The sequence below is a fragment of the Cordyceps fumosorosea genome, assembly GCF_001636725.1.
Source record: "Cordyceps fumosorosea ARSEF 2679 chromosome Unknown scaffold_49, whole genome shotgun sequence".
Lineage (NCBI taxonomy): Eukaryota > Fungi > Ascomycota > Sordariomycetes > Hypocreales > Cordycipitaceae > Cordyceps > Cordyceps fumosorosea.
In genome coordinates, this window is record NW_017387349.1 from 26,979 (window position 1) to 48,351 (window position 21,373).

The window sequence follows — 21,373 nt, forward strand, 5'->3', positions numbered from 1 at the left end:
CCTAACTATAAACCCACACTCCGCCACAGAGAGGACCGGGAACGCCCTGACCCTAATACGGCCTACGTGATTAGAGAAGGCAGTAATAACGAGGTAGAAAAAATTAGAGAGGGGGCAGGAGAAGTAATAGAAGTAATTAGACTAAAAATATAAGCTAAAGGATTAAAAAAGGGGCCTATATTAGACTCTACTAAGAATTAATATAAGGTTAATTATTTAAAGTAAAAGTAAAGGTTTTACTCTAAGGACTTTAATTTTTTATTTATTATTAATATTATATAGGTATTAAATAAATATATTAGTTTAATTAGTATAATATAGTTAAATTAAAATTAAACTAATAATAGTTTAATTTTAATTTATATTTAGTTTATTTTTAAAATCTATAAAGTACTAATAAATAGTTATTATAGTATTTATTATATTAAAAGATATTTTTTATTAATAGATTTATTATTTAAATGTATTAGTATATATTTATTTTAATTATATAATAAAAGTTAATTCTTTTATATACTTATTCTATTCTCTACTATAATACTTAAATTACTTAGTTTACTTTATAATTCTAATAATCCTTTTAGTTTACTAGATTATTTTAGTAATCTATTAAGTTATTATACAACTTTCTATCCTTATTAAGCATCTAGTATACTTAACTCTAGTCTAACTCACTTAGCCCTATATATTTACCTATTATATTTATAATACTACTATCTATACTCTACTATATTACTATATTATTACTCCTTCTAATATCCTTTCTCTATTTACTTACTATACTTTTCTATCTTTTGAAGAAGCTTTTTTAACTATTTAGTATCTATTTAGAAGTTATTAGATATTAAACTATATTTAAATAAAAGAATATTTAGATAGGAACTAAGTAAACTAAGTAGACACTAGTAGCTAGTAATAGCTTTACTATAGGGGGTTATTCTTATTAAGTATATATCTATAAAGACTTAGTAGAGTATTCTTTCTATTGTATTAAACTATTAATAGAATTATAGATTATAGTTATATATAACTAAAAAATACCTTTAAAGGAATAACCTATAATAGATAGAGGTAATTCTCTACTCTATTAACTACTCTTAACTACTTTTAACTATTTCTATTTATTCCTCTACTAATCTTTATTTAGTCTTTAGTCTAAAAGACTATACTACTATACTTAATCTTATATTCCTTTTATTAAAGTAATATTACCTCTAATAAAGATTTTATAGAGTCTATAATTATAATAGTAGTTTAATCCTAATTAATAGTTAGTTTATTTTTAAGAAAAGAGTATAATAGTAGCTTAATCCTAATCTATAGTTAGTCTATTTCTTAGGAAGAGAGTTAGTTTAAAAGTGTAAAGTACTAATAAGTAGTTATTATAGTATAAGTTATAATAAAAGATATCTCCTAATAATAGAGCTATTATTTAGATTAATTAATAAAGATTTAGTCTAACTATCTACTAGAATCCTCTTCTTTATATATTTATTTTATTCTTTATTATATTATTTAAATAGTTAGATTATTTATTTATTTATTAATTATTTTAATTATAGTAATTAATAAGTAATCTATTAATTACTTTATAAGTTATATAACCTTATATTCTATTCTAAATATTAGTATATTTAACTTTATCTAACTTACTTAGCTCTATTTATATATTCTATATATTTATAATAAAGAGTTAGTTTAAATATATAGAGTATTAATAAGTACTTTATTATAGTATAAGTTATAATAAAAATATCTTCTAATAGTAGAACTATTATTTAATTAGTAGAGATTTAGTTTAACTATTTATTAAAAATCCCTTTCTTTATATATTTATTTTATCCTCTACTATATTATTTAGATTATTTAGTTTCCTTTATAATTTTAATTATCCTAGATTAGTACTAGATTACTATAATCCCTAATAATCTAGTTATAAAACTAGTTTCTTTATTCTTATACTTTTATAAATACTTTATACTTCTTTATTAGACTATTCTACTTTTTATTTATAGTACTTTAGTGTATTTATAATAATAATAAACTACTTAAAAAACCTTAGTAGCTTATAGAGTTAGTTAATAACTATAGTACTTTAATACTATAAAGATAGACTTAATAATAGAATAGGTGATTACTCTATAGATAATTCTATATTATAACATTTAACTATATTCTATAGTTATCTAGTATTACTAAATCTAGTAACTTAGAGACGTTTTTATAATATATATAAATAAATAATACCTAAGTAATATAATATAATATACATACTAGTATATATTACCCCCTATAAAGCTTTATAGCTATAATACTATATACACTATAGGTGTCTTTACGTCTAGCTGCGCTAGACTTTAACAGAAGTCGTCTAATAAGCGAGACTCCACTAAGTCCCTCTTAACAATGAGGCAGCCTTTGCCCTATCATAGCTTCTAGCCACCAGCTGCTCCACCACTAATGTCTGGTATTGCAGCCCAGTGCCTGCCGACCGGAATGTCGTGTTTGAGCCCCAGTAAGCGGTTGGGCATAGTTCCCACGTCACGCAAGCGAGGCGGCGGAGATCGTGCATCTAGATTAAGAATATACTGAATAAGAAGATGTTCTTCTTCATTTGATAATTTTCGACTTTTTAATGTTGCGTTGGCTTTGCTTGCTCGATTTTGTTGGGGACCTGTCAGTGTTGTTCGGGACACGCTGTAGATATGTGCAGCGCTTCGAAGGGATAGTTCAGGGTCTTTTTTTACACCTTCGAGGGTATTAATAATATCCTTTTCGTTTAGAGTTAAAACCATCTTATTTAGTTGAATCATAGAAGTTTAAAGATGCTTAATTAAAATTTAGCGCGAACTGGCCCACTCACTTAGGTGGCCCACTACTTATGAACTACGTGATTTATTTATTAACTTTTTAGAGTATATATCTAAAGTACTAGTAGCCTTCTACTCTACCTAGTCTCTATTCTTACTCTTATAATCTAGCTTACCTTTTTTTTACTTAGTTCCTTTTTATATTTCCTGTCTACCTCTTTATTCTAAACCTACTCTGCCTCCTAATTTCATCATAGTACTATTGCAAGTTGCTTCTAGCTGTCCTTGTCAGGCTAAGTATAAAGCCTTTCAGCTCTTACAGGTGTAAAGCTATTCTTTTGGGTAGTTAAAGCAATACGGCCCACATGGGCTTGCGGTTCTACGTCTCCGAGAAAAATTCTCACGTACCACAACTTTCTTGTCCATGTATCAGAACACCATGTCGAGCTCCCAGACACGCCCTCAATCTTTTGGGGCAAAAGCACAATGCAGGTAGAGCCCAGTACCGACGGAGCGAGAGTCATAGTGCGCACAAGAGCGCTGAAAAGTGCTATGAAGAACGCCGACAAAGACGCAATAACCAAGATACCGAGCCAAACCGTGTTACAACTGACTCTCTCTTCTAGAGTGGTTGTTGCAGCTGTTACTTCAATGAGACTGTCAGGTGCCAGGTTGGTTGAAGATGAATTGAATGATCCAGTAAAAGCTAGTGGGTCGATTCCGATGAAAAGTATGGTGTTGAGGATTTGAGCTAGACGCAGCTGGAATGTTGACGCTCCTAATGTGTAGACCGGGGGCCCTTCTTTGTAATTACCAATGGCATGGTATGGTTGGGAGAGGTAGTTCAATATGGGCGGAGTTCCGCCGGAGAGTTGTGCAAACGGGAACAGCCCAGTTAGTAGTTGAATAATGCCAAAGGTAGCAACAGGTCCGTCCATGTCAAAGACCGTCCAGTTGCTGTGGAATGAAGGATTGACTGATCGGCGTAGAGCGTATGCGTTGCAAAGACTCCCAGACGAGCTCCCAGACGAGCTCCCAGTACAGGCCATCTTAACATCAACAAAGGTAGTCGTAAGGCTGCATTCAGCGTAAGTAAGCGATGACTGCCAAATCAATCTTCGGGCATTGCGAATGGTGCCAGAATCTCTCGGCTTGTACCCCTGACAAGGTAGCGATATTGCTATTTGGTATTGAGAACCGCTACTAGCCCAGCTGCAGTCGTAAGTGTTGCCAGGGGACGGTGCAGCCGCCGTACTAAAATTAGTATAAACGGATTGTTCGGAGCGACGAAATTCATCGCAAGAAATGGATAGATAATACCCTGGGAACGTAAATGATGTGTTTCCGACCATGGGTAGGTTATCAATAGGAGTTCCAGCAAGGGCTGGATAAGTCAGGTTGGTATTTGCAGGTGCATCGAGCCAGCCCGATGCCCCGCTGTACTCAAGAGGCTCAATGGCAGGAAACCGTACGTTGCCCCAAAGATCCTGATTGCGTTCGGCCAGCAGTCTGGCGGCTTCAATAGAGGCGATTACCGGGTTCTGAACGATGGTTTGGGCTCGGGCAAGGCCATTAGCGTAGCCGAATTGGTACTCCAGAGAAGTATTATAGACGGTAATATGGGTCGAAGTGCTTGAGGGGCTCGGAACAATAGAAATGACTCTGAGAGAAGCTTGACTTCCAAGAGGGGAGAGGGACCAGAGGCAGACGATGGCAACACTAGCAAAATTGAATGCCCGTAACCGAATCTGCGTGGTGAAGGCGCGTGATAAAGTTTGACTCCCTAGACACTGTTCGACTAGACCAAGTGTAGCACCGTGTTTGGTTTGGATGCGCCATGACGCGATCCGCTCCATGCTACCACCGACTATAGCCGCGAAAAGCAGAGGAAAGATGGTTGGACCCTACACTTGTTGGAAACGAAAGTGGTCAGTCGCACAAGTCGTCAATAGTTCAGCAATGATACTAACGTATTGAGCGATCTGATACAGCTTTGAGCCTGTGGAACCGGCACTGGCATCATTCCGGTCGTATTTGTACACGCAGAAGCCGAATGCGGTAAAGAGCAGAGCAAGTGATGCTACTGAGAGATCAAAGAGTGAATAGAGGATAGTTTTAAGCAGAGATCTATCAAGCGGCCTCGCCGGAGGCTGCATTTGTGCAGAGTCCTCCTCAAGAGGTTGTTGGCGTTCCTCTGCAGAGACAGGCTCGTAAAACGCTTGGCTTATATCTTTCATCTTTATAAACCTTGTGAAGTTGATCGGTCTGAGCTTAGCGACAAATACAGCCTAACTGTTTAGTTACATAAAGAGATAGACAATCCAGCTTATCTAGCTAATGATGACTCATGTGCAGAATAGAGGATAAAGGACATCTAGTTGAGGCACTGTTGCAGAAGCTTGCGGAGCACACAGTACCCCTGTATGGCGGACCACAGCGGCACGTACCGTAAGAGAAGAGTAGACCCCCGCCGCATGTAGCGGCGGTGAGCGAGTATTGGCGGGGCTGCAGCAGTAATTTTCATCTGGAGGTGTTGACGTTGGCTTGCATTTGCTTTTTCAGCTAGTCTCAAATAGTTTAGCGCTTACTATGTGCATCGGAGGTGGCGTGTGTGGCGTGCTACCAACAAATGTGGCACACTCCTGAGATGCATCTGGCAAAGCGCCTTCGGAGTTGGCCGATATAATAAAATCTTACCTACTGTTATAAACGGGGAAACACCCGCACAGGGTAGACTATAATACACCCGACTAGTAGCTAGGCTTATCTAAATTTTTTAAAAAGTTATTTCTTATAGGGCTAATTTATATTAAAGTATTTTTTAGAATAGTTCTATAGTAATCTAAAAAGTTTATTATTAAAATAATAAGTTTAAAATAAATATTATATTTATTATAACTAGTTAAGTATAATAAAAATTATTAATTTTTATTACTAGGATGTCTATATATATCTTATTGTATATAGGGGCGTGTGAATACTTAGTTGCTTTATATAGGAAAGCCCCCTACTAGGGTGGGTAAGTGTTACGAATCAAGAATGTACGCAAGGCAGCCAGGAGGCGGCCCAAGGAGAGCGACCAGGTGGGAACCTGCAAGTCGCCCGAATAGGATACAAGGTCACGTGACTGGATCACCGTGGATCACGGTGAGCCAGTGGTGATCCCACAGATATTGGATCACGGGGGATCACTGGTGATCCAGAGTGATCCTAAGAAAACAGTAGAGAGGTAGACGAGTACTTAAGGAAGAGGTACTCCCATAGCTAGGTAGTCTAGATCTCTACTGATCAATCTAAGCAATAGCTCTACTATTAGGAGACATCTCCTAACGTGACTTACACTACAATAACTGCTCGTATGCACTTGTGCATTCAAACCGACTCTCTACCTAAGAAGCAGACTAACTGTGGATTAGGGTTAAGCCACCGTTACAGTAAGGTTGTTTAAATAATATAAGAAACTAATAAGGTCTTAAATAATAGTCTAAAGTATAAATCTAATAAAAAAGCCTTTTTATTATATATAATAGTAACTTTATAGTACTCTCTTTAGTCTTTTCTTTCTATAAGAGATTTAATTTAACTTTATATTTATACTTACTTATAGTAACTATAGGCCTTATCTATTATTAATAAATAGGATATATAAGTAGAGTTAAGTAAGTTAGACTAAGTTAAATACACTAGTATTTAGAATAGAATATAAGGTTATATAACTTATAATATAATTAATAGATTACTTATTAATTACTATAATTAGAATAGTTAATAGATAGATAAATAATCTAACTATCTAAATAAATAATCTAATTATTAAAATAATAAAGTAAAAATAGAATAAATATATAAAGAAAGGGATTCTAATAAATAATTAGACTAAATCTTTATTAATTAATCTAAATAATAACTCTACTATTAAGAGATATCTTTTAATATAACTTATACTATAATAATTACTTATTAGTACTCTATACTTTTAAACTAACTCTCTTCTTAAGAAATAGACTAACTATAGATTAGGATTAAGCTACTATTATATAGTCCTTAATAATAACCCCTTAAAGGTCCTTCTATAGTATTTAAAGTAAAGACTCTCTTATACTTAGACTACTCTAGAGACTTAATAGAAGTTATCTATAGAATATAATAATAGTATCTACTTTAATATAGTATACTATATAGGAAGCCTTAATATTACTAAACTTAGTAACTATCTAGATAGCTAGATTTATATTAGCTATTAGGATAGTAAGGAGTATACTAGCACCTAGTATAACTATAGTTATATAAGTAGGAATACTTATTATATACTTTAGTTACTAGGTTTAAAGTTTAAGTCTTTATAGCTAAGCTATATAAATAGAGTAATAATTAAATAAACTAGAATACTTATACTACTAATCCTAAGCCTACTAGAGACCTTTACTAGATAGGATAGTATAGTAGAAGAAAAGAAAGTATTTAGAATAATATATATTTCCTACTAACTATATTATTAGAAACTCTAGTATAAGTATATTAATGAGGTTAAAGTTATTTATGTTTATAAGTGTTATATTTAAGCCACTTTTGATATAATAATGTATTATACTAGGAGGCTAAACTAACTAGTTTATTTGCTATCTATAGTTCGCTACTCTATCACTGGTTTTTCCTACCCATTATCAGATGGTGGCGTGTTGCGTTTGGATATGGGGGCCGCGTAGCAATGAGCAAAGCGACTCTGCAAAGGACTATGCACAGGAAAGTGGGCATCAAGCCCTGGTCCTTGACTCTGCGCATCACAGTGCTGACCGGCGACCAGCTCATTTCCGCCATCTGGCCGCTGGGGGCTGACCGCTCAGTCCTGTAGTTTGGCCCGCAGCGTCTCTCGAATGAGGCTGCTGATGCCTGGTTTTCGTTTTGGAGCTGCATGAAGCTGCATGCGGGAAAGGGTTGGCATCTCTGTTGATTGGTAGTGAGAGCGCTGTGGCTGAAAGGCGCAGGTCCCCTTGCTGGCCGGCATGCGGCTTGCAGCCGGTTGGTGCTCCGAGGGCAAAATATCTTGGCAGAGCGTCAGGGGTTTCAATAAAATGCTGCATCTCATCGTTTATGTATGTCTCGCCCTGGAATTCTTGTTCAATGCGATGCGGACGACCATGCGCCTCACGTTTTATAAAGACGTTGCCCCTTGCTCCGACCTGAGGGCGGCGTTGCGATGAATCTCGAAATCCAAAGGATCCGAATTGTAAGATATATGAATGAATAAATACACGCGAAATTGATTCCTGAAAAGATACAAATTTCAGGGTCTGAAAATGCCCGCTATTTTTGAATATGTTTTCTGCTTGCTCCTCATCTTGGCTTCGTTGGTCGCGCCTGCCTCCGCAGATGAAGGCGACGACTATGTCAATAACCTTCTCACCGATCTGGCTCCGTAAATTTCACCAAAGCAAAGGGGCACCTTCTATTTCAACCCAAGCTGACCATCTGTGCCCATCGCCCTATTTGGAGAACGCGTTGTTATGCAGTTCCTCAGTCAATCCCTCGGTCTTGCAGATTGTGTCGCGCTGGCCGTCGCCCCAATCGGCATCCTCACCATCATCATAAGCGCCATTCGTGTTGGTGGCCCAAGCTGGCTCAAGGCCATTATCGGTCGCGTGCGAGAGAATACCGCAGCAGTCGAGGCCGAGATCATGTCCTCGACGTCCAAAGAGACGTGTGAGCTGTGGAACAGAAACAGTGTGGTTCGATGCCAAGGACGCGGCAAGGTTTTGCAGTTCATCTGCCTCGTGCAAGACAAAAGAATCATCGATGGAAGCCCATACTATATTAAATTGATGAGCTTGGAAGAAGCAACGGGTGCGCCTTTGGATGACGGAGCCCACCCGACATCCACGCCGTGTTTGAGAGAAACAGGTGAGAACCTCATTCCCTTATTTTTGAGACGAGGCCTTTTAGTAATCAGTTTGAAGATGTCACTGCTTCTTCTAGGATCAAACGATGGATGTTACAGTGCCTTGGCGCCCGAGTCTGGCCTCAGTTACGCCGTCTCAATAGCCGCAGCTGCGCGCACCTTTGCCCCCCTTCTGACTCAGAAGCCAGAGCTTTGACTTCCCCAAGCTCGAGGGTTTCGGATGCTGAGAGAAAATCAGACCCCTATCTAAAGCTCAGAAACTCTAAAAGTCACCAATCAGCCGATGCACAACAACGAAGCGGCCAAACAGGGCTTGGTACGCACAGCCAACCGGCGCAGGAACCGGTCAGCAAACATCGCTTTATTGTTGTCCAAGACTGTAGCAATATTGCACCAAATCTAGCTTTAAACTGTCACGACCGACCACATCGACGGGAAATAATTTTCGTGGCAATTGGTGGAATAATCTTGCAGACCGGGGTGCTAATCTGGTGTGTCCTTTCCATTGTTAAGAAATCTCTTGCTGAAAAGCTAAAGAAGAATGACAAACCGGACAAGGTATACGCCCCAATCCTGGCAACCTTGGGCACACCCCTGTTGACGACTGGACTGTTAATATGCGGTTGGGTGGTAGAACTTAGCACCGAAGAAACCTTCTATGAAGCAGTTGAGGGCTACTCCATCTACGTTGTATGGCTCCAACAAGGAGATGCCGTCAATGATCAAGATTTTAAACCGTTTTCCATTTGTCCTATTACAAAGAGATCTTATATATCTATATCTCGTCGCAGGAATGACGCCGCGAAGACGATGCAAGACAAGGGCGGCCCGTCTCATATCAATGGCAAAGTCAACTTTGCCGCAAGAAAGGCCTGCAACATGCTGGATATGGAGTTGTGGACTATTGTCGGCTGTGTCATTGCTCTGGTTGGATTCTTCTCACAGTGTACATGTCTTGTACTTCTCAGTTTCCATTGCTCAGTTTCTTGCAATGTTCATCATGACGTGCGCCAGAGCCTTCATCAGGCGTGGCTTGGTGGTGTCACCCGTCTCAAAAATGCTACTGCCGGGCTCTGAGCTTGACTGGTTTGCCAGAAGTCTGGGGAATGAGAACCTCTGTTGGATGGATGAAGAAACATGGCACCGCTAGATTCGTGAAGATGAGGCGGCAAACACAAGTGCTGATTCACATTCTGCGGCATCTCACGGCACTATCGATCATGACGATATCACAAGCACGGAAGCTCCAATTATTCGGGATGGATATGCTCAAGATCTTCTCAGCATCCGTCGTCAGCTGGCCAAATTTTCAGGCTTTAAGGGGCCATGTTCAAAAGAATCCGTTCTACTAGCACAGGCAGTAGAAGTCGTTGCATCCGAGTTTCTAGAGCCCTAGATCGAGGAGTTTACCTGGCCATTTGAAGTCGTGATGAGCGGAAGGCTGTGCTCATTTTCGTTTCAGCTGCGATACGTGAACCAAGATGGCAAGCACGAGCAGACGACTTTGAAGCTCTGTTATCGCTGTGGCTTTCTTGCGGCGTCAATGACGACGAAGCGCTCAGAGACTCCCAATCCAATGGTGAGGACGGCTGGCTTCGTAGCCAGCGGCCAGATCGCATTGGGCTTCGACTTTACGGGCCTATGCCGGAGATGTACGCTCTCTTGCGAGACTTTCGCAATTGGTTGCCGGGGGAAGTGAGTGTATTATTCGAAGTGGAAGAGTATACTGGTCCGGTGCCAGCGTCGGAAGCCGACAAGTGCATCGGCGTGGCAAGTCATCGCGTTGTCGGTGATTATGCGAGCTACGGGGCCAAAATGAAGCAAAATCGAAGAGGGTATCGTGCCAAAGCTGTTAATATGCTAATAGTTGGCCACCGCACATGTAAAGGTGATCGAAACCGTCCGTCAGACTGGAACGCAATGCTGGAAAACTTGAGCAATAGTTGGCTGGTGCAGGATTGGATAGCAGGGAACAAAGCCCGCAGCAGCACGACGGCTTCAAAGACAGTATTTCTCGCGAACAAAACTTTTGACAGCCCAGAACATCTCTTGGCAAGACAAGTTCTTTACAGCTTTGTCAAGCTTCTGGCCAAAAAACGCGTTGTTCGACGTCAACGAGGCAGAACAGACAGGGGTGAATTCGTCGAATATCCCGAGAGCAGCTGCGAGGGCGGCACGGATTGGGCGACTTTGAAGATGAAAACGACAAGGTGACAAGCATGGCTGAAATGATAGCTGGTACTGTATTTTTGAGGCTTTCAGACGCGTTCCTGGATGTCTTGGCACCGCTGAGCATTGAGCAAGATTTAGCATCCAACTGTGGCGGGATGTTACGTCACCTGCGAGACAGACTGCGGGATTCAATTTCTAAACGGTCATGGTCAGAAGCTTGCAATGCCTTCAGGTCCCTTTTTGAAGTGGCATTGATGCTCGACGCGACCGGGGCGATGCTGGCGCCTCAAGCTTTAGCTCTCTGCCAGTACTACAGTGGGATGTTGATCTATGCAATAGATACTTATCTCAAGGAGCGCCAAAAGAAGGACTACCGGAAGCGCCAGGCAGCATACTCAAGAGCAGACGCAGAAAGATATCAGCAATTCTTTACCGAGCCGCCGGATGGTGAAGCACACCCGCCCCTTCTGCAGGGCCCATGGTCTGTATTCAGAGATCAATTCTCCATCTGGCGGACTGAGACTGGTTGTCCTGCGCCGCCTCAACATTACCGGGTGAGTGAAGAGGACCGTATCAGGTTCAAGTTTACAACAGACCATCTTCACGGCATGATGATTGACCCTAATAAGCCTATTCACCCGGGTCCTTTATCTGCCCCGAAAGACCCGAAGCGAGATGTCTTTGAGTGGACACCTTTTCATTACTACGCGGCGACATGGCCTGAAACAACGGATGGTTCAAGACCAGGTTTTATCCACTGGCGCTTGCGCATTGTTTCCAGCGTTGACATGATTGGGCTTTCGCCTCTGCATTATGCATACTCGAGAGGACGCCTGGCAGCAGCCGACCACCTCGTGTCTCTCAGCGCGGAGCCAGGTCTCGTACAAGAAGACGGTCTTTCGCCGCTTCATCTGGCCAGATTGAGCTTATCGAGTCCATGTCTAAGTCACTGGGCAAGTGGAAAAGGCATACAGGTACCTTTTTCTATTATCCAGACTACCTTGCGCAGGCGAGAGAATTTCAATGGCCGGGCCCCGGTCCACTGGGCAGCCATGCAAGGCCACGTCAAGATGGTTGAGATTCTGAAAGATGACGTCAATTTCCTAGACAAGAAAGGGTGGAATTGTTTGCACTTGGCCATTGTACACCAACGCAGTGAGTTGGTCGAGTGGCTGCTCGAGCAAGAATTGTGCGACGCCAACACGCCTGACAAGCGTCGACGTACGCCACTGCATTTGGCTGCTGAGCGAGCCGACACAGACATCTTCAAAGCGGTACTTGCGAGAGCTACCAATTTAAACGCCACAGACGCCAGAGGAGCTACGCCTCTTCGCTTGGCTACGGTGAACAATGACACCGATGCCGCCCAACTGCTTGTAACAGCGGGAGCCGACGTCAACTGCACAGATAGCACCGAGGACGATATATTCCCCCTCCAAGATTCCATGACCCCGGGATATACTCGATTTGTATATCAAGTCACGAGTTGACGTTCGGCCACACAGAGTGCTCCATGGCAGTCGTCAAGTCCGGCCACAACCAGCATTACATGCAGCCCCTATTCGGTCCTCAACATGTTGATCGTGGAATTCTCACTTTGCTACGATTGCAAGACATGTGAATATCACTTGTTAGACTTGAAGAGGAATTTTGGGGACATGAATGTGGGTGGTTGTCGACAGAGAGAGCTTGCAGTCCGTGACTGCTAAACATGCCTTCAACGGAGACCTCAAAGGCAAACTAGAACGGTCTTCTCTGCCTGATGTTAATTTTTGATCTAGCAATTAGCAAAGAGTCTCGGTACATAAGCCCGCCGTCCTTTTGCTCGTGTTTTCTTCTTGGCCAAGGAATATACAACGGTCAAACGCTAATGTCGTGCTACATAGCATTGTCAAGCATGCCCTAAATCTCGCTTACAAGCAAATCCCAAGTGAAATTGCATGAGAAGACAAGAAATTAAAAGCGCCGCATCTTTGGCTATATAGTGCCTTGGCTTATGGGCGGTGATATAGCCGTCGCGTTTCGTCAAGAGTGCTTCCTACGGGTCGGCGGATACCCTACACCTGCGTTTATTATATTGTTCATTAGCTGCATTCATGCGATAGGCTGGCAACTTGTCAGTGGCTAGCGGGCATCTCGGAAACAATGGAAATTTTGGTCCTTTTTGCTGCTCATTCGGGAAGCTGGACAAATCTGCTGGGAATACTGGTGGGCTGATACACTTGTATGTACTGTATGTAGGGCCAATTGCGTCGCTAAACCTACAGCACAGAAGCCATCCACGAACCCTCATCCCCCTCCTCGTCCAAGACAGCTTAGGCCGGCATCCCAAACCCCAAAACTCCAGGACCATCCGCTGACTATTGGCGCCTGATCTGCGTTTTCCCACCAAGCTTCGCCGACCGCGCCGAACATTGCCGGGCCCTCTACAGAACTCGCGCCGGTGCGCCACAGTAAGCGGCCGCCCACCCCCGCCCGGGGTCCCTGGAGCGGCATTCCGGGGAGCCACCAATCATCAAGTCGCCATCTAGCCCGGATAGGTAACGTTGTATGGTCCAGGGGAAGGGTCGCCTTGTATAAGTGTGCACGTTCCCCAGGGATGGTCATCGTGAGGGGGGTCAATCCTTCTCTTGGTACATTCTTTTTGCTCTCACGCCTGACCTGACCTGGGAGCTGTAAACATACCATGATCATGAAACGGAGCGCCTTGGTGTCGCTGCTCCTCGGCTGCGGCGCCGCCACAGCCGCCCGGCCCCTCCTGGCCTCCGTCGCCGGGCAAAAGACCGCCGTCCCGCGCTGGGACTTTGCCTCCACCGCGCACGTCGGCTCCGACCTGCCCAAGCTCTCAGAACCCGGCACCCTAGACACTACTGCTTCTGGGTGGCACCACGTCGAGGCCTCGCGGTGCACGCTGATGGGCTGCTTGCTGGAGAACGGGGAGCTGGACGACGACAAGCTCTGGTTCTCGGACAACCTGGCCAACTTTGACGGGGCGCAGTTCGCGGTGCCCTGGGTGTACCGCAGCGAGTTTGCCCTGCCGGCGGGGGAGAAGAAGGGGAGGCACTACTTGCTGGAGACGAACGGCATCTCGTCGAGGGCGGATATTTACTTGAATGGGAAGAAGGTGGCGGACGCGGCGGCGCAGGCGGGCGCGTACGCCGGGCACGTATACGACGTCACGGACAAGGTGGCGGGGGACAAGAATGCGCTGCTGGTGAGGGTGTATCCGACGGATTACTTGTATGATTTTGGGGTGGGATTCGTGGACTGGAACCCGTACGCGCCGGATAACGGCACCGGGATCTGGCGGGACGTGACGGTGAAGCAGACGGGTGCGGTGACCATGGGCCCGCTGAGCGTGGTCGTCGACGCGCCGCTGCCGATCGGCGAGAGCCCGGCCAAAGTCACGGTGCGGGCCCGCGCGACCAACCTGGAGAGCAAGAGCGTCGCGCTCGCAGCGACGGCCTCGTTCGCGGACCCGGACGGCAAGTCGGTCGGTGCGCCGCGGCGGGCCAACATCACGCTGGCCCCCGGCGAGTCCCGAAACGTCGAGCTCGTCCAGACCATCGCCAAGCCGCAGGTCTGGTGGCCCGCCGCCTGGGGCTCCCAGCCGCTGTACAACGTCACCCTCACCCTCTCCGTCGCCGGCTCCCTCTCCGACTCCGCCTCGTCCACGTTCGGCGTGCGCACCGTCACCTCCGCCCTCAACGCCCACAACGACACCGTCTTCTCCGTCAACGGCCACCCCTTCCCCGTCATCGGCTCCGGCTACGCCGCCGACATGTTCCTGCGGTGGGACCCGGCCCGCTTCAAGACCATCGCCGCGTACATGCTCGACATGGGGCAGAACACGATCCGCCTGGAGGGCAAGATGGAGCAGCCGGAGCTGTACGACGTGGCGGACCGGATCGGGCTGATGGTGCTGGCCGGCTGGGAGTGCTGCGACAAGTGGGAGGCGTGGGAGTACAACCATGACCTGGCGGTGGACCCCCCGCCCGTCTGGACGGACGCGGACTACGGGATTGCCAACGCGAGCATGGCGCACGAGGCGGCGGTCATGCAGGCGCACCCGAGCACGTTGGGGTGGCTGGTGGGCAGTGATTACTGGCCGGACGACCGCGCGACGGATCTCTACGCGGATGCGCTGGAGGCGGGGAGTTGGAGGGCGCCCGTGCTCGCGTCGGCGTCGAAGCGCGGCTTTCCGAAGCGGTTGGGCCCGGGCGGCATGAAGATGGACGGGCCGTACGACTGGGTGCCCCCGAGCTACTGGTTCGACACCAACGGGGACGGTAAGGGCAGGTACGGCGCGGCGTTTGGGTTCGGGTCGGAGCTGGGCGCCGGCGTGGGCACGCCGGAACTCGGCAGCTTGAAAAAGTTCCTGACCGAGAAGGACATGCAAGACCTGTGGCAGGCGCCGGACAAGGGGCTGTATCACATGTCCACCAAGGTCTCGCAGTTCTTCACGAGAAGGATCTACAACGAGGGGTTGTGGAAGAGGTTCGGGGCGCCGAGGGGGTTGGAGGATTATCTGATGAAGGCGCAGATGACGGACTACGAGGCGACGCGGGCGCAGCACGAGGCGTACGGCGCGCTGTGGAGCGCGGAGAGGCCGGCGACGGGGGTGGTGTACTGGATGCTGAACAATGCGTGGCCGAGCCTGCACTGGAACCAGTTTGACTACTACATGAGGCCGGCGGGCTCGTTCTTCGGGACCAAGACGGGCGCGCGGTCGGAGCACGTCGCGTTCGACTACGGCGGTGGAGTGTGGTTGATTGACAGATCGCTGAACGAGGGCGGGAAGAGGAGGGTGTTGGTGGACGTGCTGGATGCGAAAGGGCGGAACGTGTCGAGTCAGACGCTGGAGGCGGAGACGCGGCCGAACGCATCCAAGAAGATCGGGGCGGTCCAGGGGCTGGACAGGAAGAGGGAGGTGGTGTTTTTGCGGTTGAGGTTGATGGACGGCGACAGGACGCTGAGCAGGAACGTGTACTGGCTGGGCAGGCAGGTGGACGCGCTGGACTGGAAGAAGTCGACCTGGTACCACACACCGGTGACGCGGTACGCCGACTACACGGCGCTCGACAAGCTGGCGCCGGCCAACGTGAGCGTCACCGTCGGCGGGCGGGAGTGTAAGAGCAAGACGGAGGGGGCCACGGGGCGGTGCGTGACGCTGGAGAACAAGGCGAGCGTGCCGGCGGTGTTTGTGAGCCTAAACTTGGTGGACGAAAAGGGAGGGGACGTGCTGCCGGTGGTGTGGTCGGACAACTACGTGACGCTGTGGCCGGGCGAGCGGATGACGCTGACGGTCGGGCAGTGGGAGGGCAGGGCGGAGAGGGTAGAGGTCAAGGGGTACAATGTCAAGGCGACGAGTGTTGCGTTCAAGGGGGTGACGGTGGGCTGAGGATGATGGATGTCCGTGATGGATTTCATACATGTAAAGGTTGATGGCGGACTGAGGATGATGGATGTCTGTGATGGATATCAGTTACGTGACGGATTTCAGGTGTGTAGATGATTCTTTGCGAATACATCTTGTCCTCTCTCATTGAAAGCACATCTCTCGAGTCTATGTCAGGAGTCACCATGTTGAGCGAGATTGCATGACATACACTTCTGCCATTGCTACAGTCAGTTTGGTATTTTGACTTTGTATTGACATGACCATGCAGTATACATGACAAGAATCGTAATCCATTTCCTTCGTGGTCGTACAACCTCCCTAAACCAGGTATCGGAAGCCCTTGCGCATCTGCAGCGCCTCGTCCGGGCTGTTCAGGATCTGCACCGTGCCCGGCGTCGGCTCCGCCTCCTCCGTCTGCGCCTCGCTCTTCTCCAGCTGCTTGTTCAGGCTCACCAGCATCAGCCGCACCACCCAGCAGCCAAAGATGGTGACGCCGAACATGCTGAGCACGATGGCGTAGCTCTTGCGGTAGCCGTTCTCCTTGAGGTCCCAGACGTAGGAGCCGGCGACGTTGCCGAGCTGCGCGAAGGCGTTGATGATGGCGATGGCGACGGCGCGCTTGGCCGGCGGCCGCGGGAACGACGACGCGATCCACGAGTAGAAGACGATGTAGCCGGCGTACGAGCTGGTCTGCAGGAAGAGCGCGACGTACCGCGCGGGCACGCTGAGCGTGGACATGCAGATGACGAAGCCGACGATGCCGACGAGCATGGGCGAGACAATGTGCCAGAACTGGAGGGTCAGCGATGGGGTTCGTTAAGGGGGAGGGGGGGGCAAGAGGGGGCTTACTCGTTCTTGGGTGCGGTCAGAGTTCCAGGCGACAAAGTAGGAGACGAAGCAGGCAAAGACCCAAGGGGGGGCGCTCATGAGCAGCGTGGGGACGTAGCTGAAGCCGAGCGTCTGCGTCAAGCTGGGCTGCACGGGGGGTTAGCTGTGATGGAAATGTGTGCAGCGGAAACGGTGATGCGTACGAAAAAGGCATTAAACGACAGACCAACCACATAAGAGGTAAAGGTAAACATCATGACGTAAATCTTGACGTCCTTGAGGGCCATCTTCAGACCCTCGGTCGGCCCCAAGTTGGCGTCGGTGTCGAGCTCACCCACGTCCTCGACGATGCGCATCTGCGCCACCTGGCGCTCCTCCTCGGTGAAGCCGCGCGAGTTGTGTGGCAGGTCTGGCAGGATGAAGGCGGCCAGGATGGCAATCCCGCAGGTCGCCGCGCCCTCGATCCAGAACAGCCATCGCCACGCGGCGTGTCCCAGCACGCCGTTCATGTTGGACAAGACGCCCGCGCCGACCAGCGCCGAGAAGGCGTTGGAGATTAGGTTGCCGCAGAAGAGCAGCGCGTTGCGCTTGGTCAGCTCGCGGCGCGTGTACCACTTGGACAGGATGAGCAGCGCGCCGGGGAGGAAGGCGGCCTCGACGAAGCCGAGCAGGAAGCGGATGGCCACCATGCTGCCGAAGCCGGTGGCGTTGCCGGAGAGCGTGGAGATGACGCCCCAGGTGAGCATGGCGCCGGCGATGTAGAGGGACGGGCGGGAGATGCGGTTGATGAACATGTTGGAGGGCACCTGCATGAGGATGTAGCCGACGTAGAGGATGCTGAGGCAGGTGGCGTACTGGGTGTCGTCGAGCTTCAAATCCTCCTGCAGGCCCTTGAGGCGGGCCGCGGCCAGGTTGTTGCGGTCCAGGTAGTTCATGATGTAGATGAGGATGAAGAGCGAGCAGCGCGCGTCGAGCTTGCGCTTGAGGCTCTTCTCGACGGCGGCGCGCCGGGCGGGGTCCATGTCCGGGATGGCGACGCCGTGGGCGGCGGCGACGGCGGCGAGGGAGGGGGAGACGCCGGCGGGGAGGGGAGCGGCGGCGGCGGCGGCGGCGGCGGGGGGGGGGTCGGTGTACTCGACGTTTTCAACCTGCTGCTTCTCGTTGTCGGAGGCGCTGGTGGCGCCGGCCGGGGTGATTTTGTCGTCCATGGTGGACGGGCAGACTGTCTGTGGTATCACGGGTGTGCGGGGCTTGGTGTTTTGGTAAGCTCAGCCCACAAAGTGCACAAGTGCGAGAGGAGAGGGATGAGAGTCGAAAGAGATGGGATTGAAAACGAGGGGAAGCCGGTTCTTAACAAGGGGGCCCATGGGGAAGAAGGGCTCGACTGACTTCCCAGCGGGATTGTCCAGCTCTCTGTTTCCATGGTGTGGGAAAGGGCCGAATGGCGACGAGGTGTTGGTGCAGACGGAGCAGATGGAGCAGATGGAGCAGATGGAGCAGATGGAGCAGATGGAGCTTGACTGGAACGAGCTGGAGCTGGAGAAGTTGGTTAACTACTGGGTAGAAGTGAAGGCTGGAGCTTTCGAAGTGAAGGCTGGAGCTTGCGGGATTGCGTCCCTGTCTTCCGGGGGAACCCCCACACGCTAAACCCACAAGACACGAGTAATGAAGATGGGGGTGCGGGATCTGCTGGTCATTTTTTGTTTTTTTTTTCTCGTTACTATGCTGAACAAGCGATTCCGCGGGCACGGTTCTATTGTTCTAGTTCTATTGCCGAAATTGCCTCGCATTAAGCGGTGGCGTGTGGCGCGTGGCTTTACTGGTCAGATCTGCGTGGCTTGCGGGAGCAGGTCGAGTCTAGATAACGAGTGACACGGGGCAGAGTGGTAGCCAAAGAAGAAAAAAAAAAATGGAAGAGAAAATAAACAAAGAAAAAAAACTCCGCCAAGAAGCGGTCAATTCCCAACGACATCCAGCTCGGAACATTAACTCGTAGAAGCGAACCACCCGACGCATGATTAAAGCGGGATATGAAGGATAGGAGGATGTTGGGGCTGCCAGCTGGGGTTTGTGGGGGACTGAGAGGCGGGGTGGACAAGGTCAGGCCAGGCCAGTGCAGAGTGCAAGAAAACGAGCCATGGTACAGGGGTACGTCATTGAGCTGCATCCGCGGCCAGGAAAAAAAAAAGATGAAAAGCTACTGGAGGCATTCCTTTTGCACTCTGGAACACATCCAATTTTTTCCCTCTTTTTTAGGCCCGTTTTGCGCCAACGGCTGCTCCCCTCAGCCTCCCCGACAACCCGGCCTCCGTCGCTACGTTGCAGCGCTCTCCCCCGCTGTAATGTCGCCAAATCTGGGGCTCTGGAGAAGCAAAGGCCCGGCCGGGGCGAGCAGCACGTGCGCTGAGGATTTTGCTCAACAGTCGAGTCGGTCGTCCACTTTGCCAACGCAATAAAACTGTCACCCCGTCCGCTGTAGACCTTGCTTGGGTGGCGCCTGTCCAGCCAAGGCTGCGCTAGTTTACCGTTTCATCTTAGCAGTCTAGATGGAAGCGATGGCCTGGTCGTCGGCAATTGAGTTAGGCAGTTGGGGTGGGGGTGGTGGCCAGTCCGCCGCGGGAGAAGAAGAGATAACGGAAGACGGTTGCTGATAGTAGGGCTTGATAACGGTCTGGGGTCTCCCCGTCATTTCCAAAGGTGAATATGAAGTTTTTCATTTCGAGAAAAAAATAAAGACGAAGAAAAAGCCATGTCAAAGGTCTCGTCTCGGCAGTTCCGACATGTTACGACCGACCAGCGCACCGGGCACGACAATCATAAGCCCAGCAAGAATAAAAATATAAATAAAAATAAAAATAAAAATAAAAGCAACATCTCGCAGTATTCACACTTTTTCTTGAGCCAAGTTTCAATCTCAACGCTTTCTTCATGACGCATCTGATCCAAGTAACCATGCTCAAAAGTCCAACCCCAACCTAGCTACCCTACATAGACACCCCCTTTGACACATCCACCCTTGACACTCCCATTTTAACTCCTTATCAACTCTTCAACACCCTCCCCCTACAACTTTTTGCAGCGTGTCCTGTACACCGTCTGATCCCCCTCCTCCCCCTCCTTCCCGTCCTTCCCCTCCGCGCAAACCGGCAGCAGCGTCACCGGCACGCACTCCTTGGGCACCGCGCCCGTCGTCATCTCCACCGACAGCCCGTACGGCAGCCTCCTATCACACACCATGTACTGTCCCGGGCCCAGCATCAAGTCCCCCCTCTCCTCGATCACCCGCACGCCCTCCGTGCCGGGCCCGTACTGCAGCACCGCGCTGTTCAGGTTCGCGTCGTCCGGGCTGCGCACCGTGCGCCAGGCCAGCGCGTAACGGCCGAAGCCGACGACGACGGTGCCGCGCGCGGCCCACAGGTCCGCGTCGGTGCCGTTGGTGTGGAACGTGGAGGATTGCGAGGTGGAGGGCGAGGGCGTGACCATGTCCATGCCGGCGCCGATGTGCACGCCGACGAGGTAGCGGTTGTGGATGGGGGGCGTGAAGTCGAGGGAGGGGGAGGGCACTTGGACGAGGAGCTTGTAGAAGTCGGAGTAGGTGGGTAGGGGAGAGGCCGTGGCGAGGGCGGCGAGGGCGAGTGTGAGTAGAGCAGTCATGCTGGCTGTTTGTCGTGGTGGTAGGAAGAAGTAAGTTCGTAGTGTGTATGGTGAATGCGGTTGATGACTCAGAAGCAGGGGATCATCTTCTCTATTTATCTCTGCCGAAAGGCAAACAAAGAAAGTCCCTTCCCAGATCCCGCAGATGTCACCTTCCGTCGCGGAAGCTACGTCACAACCTCGTACCGACGATGCAAGTCCGGCGTAGGGTCTCGGTGGCCTGCCTCGGGGAGCCGGCGCGAGCCTTTTGGTCACTTCTTTTGTTAGTATAGTATGCTGTCTAGTCTCCGCAATACGAGACCGCTTTGATCGGGCTGTCTTTTGCGCCGCAGCCCTACAGCCAGACACGCAGGCTCGTTGCCCAACCCGTCGTCACATGTAGCATGGCAACAATAACATCGCTCGTTCATCTCGTCTGCCTACCACTAGCTTGTTTGCCAGTTTGCCTCGAATGTCACCATCGCCGCTCGTATCACAGAGCGAGGGGAAGTGGCAGTGGCAACAGGCCAGCGTCGCATCGGCCATTCGCACCGCCGGTCGCGGCACACGTCATGATGCTTGCTACGTGGTGATGGCCACGGAAAAAGAAGGAACAAAAAAAACTTGGACCCT

The 21,373-nt window shown here is 48.6% G+C and overlaps 4 protein-coding genes across 4 annotated transcripts; 2 read left to right on the plus strand and 2 right to left on the minus strand.

Annotated features, from left to right (window-relative positions):
• Positions 1-11,132: 11,132 nt before the first annotated feature.
• Positions 11,133-11,490, plus strand: ISF_09424 (hypothetical protein; the record flags this gene model as incomplete). Its single annotated transcript, XM_018853026.1, has 2 exons — positions 11,133-11,432; positions 11,473-11,490. The coding sequence occupies 2 exons, from the start codon at positions 11,133-11,135 to the stop codon at positions 11,488-11,490; spliced, it is 318 nt and encodes a 105-aa protein (XP_018699770.1).
• A 2,074-nt stretch (positions 11,491-13,564) lies between these two features.
• On the plus strand, positions 13,565-16,279 carry ISF_09425 (Glycoside hydrolase; the record flags this gene model as incomplete). Its single annotated transcript, XM_018853027.1, has 1 exon — positions 13,565-16,279. The coding sequence occupies one exon, from the start codon at positions 13,565-13,567 to the stop codon at positions 16,277-16,279; it is 2,715 nt and encodes a 904-aa protein (XP_018699771.1).
• A 318-nt stretch (positions 16,280-16,597) lies between these two features.
• ISF_09426 (Major facilitator superfamily transporter) lies at positions 16,598-18,315 on the minus strand (the record flags this gene model as incomplete). Its single annotated transcript, XM_018853028.1, has 3 exons — positions 16,598-17,071; positions 17,129-17,254; positions 17,311-18,315. 3 exons carry the CDS (start codon positions 18,313-18,315, stop codon positions 16,598-16,600), a joined length of 1,605 nt encoding a protein of 534 aa, XP_018699772.1.
• Positions 18,316-20,170: 1,855 nt separating this feature from the next.
• On the minus strand, positions 20,171-20,761 carry ISF_09427 (hypothetical protein; the record flags this gene model as incomplete). Its single annotated transcript, XM_018853029.1, has 1 exon — positions 20,171-20,761. One exon carries the CDS (start codon positions 20,759-20,761, stop codon positions 20,171-20,173), a length of 591 nt encoding a protein of 196 aa, XP_018699773.1.
• Between the last annotated feature and the right edge of the window lie 612 nt (positions 20,762-21,373).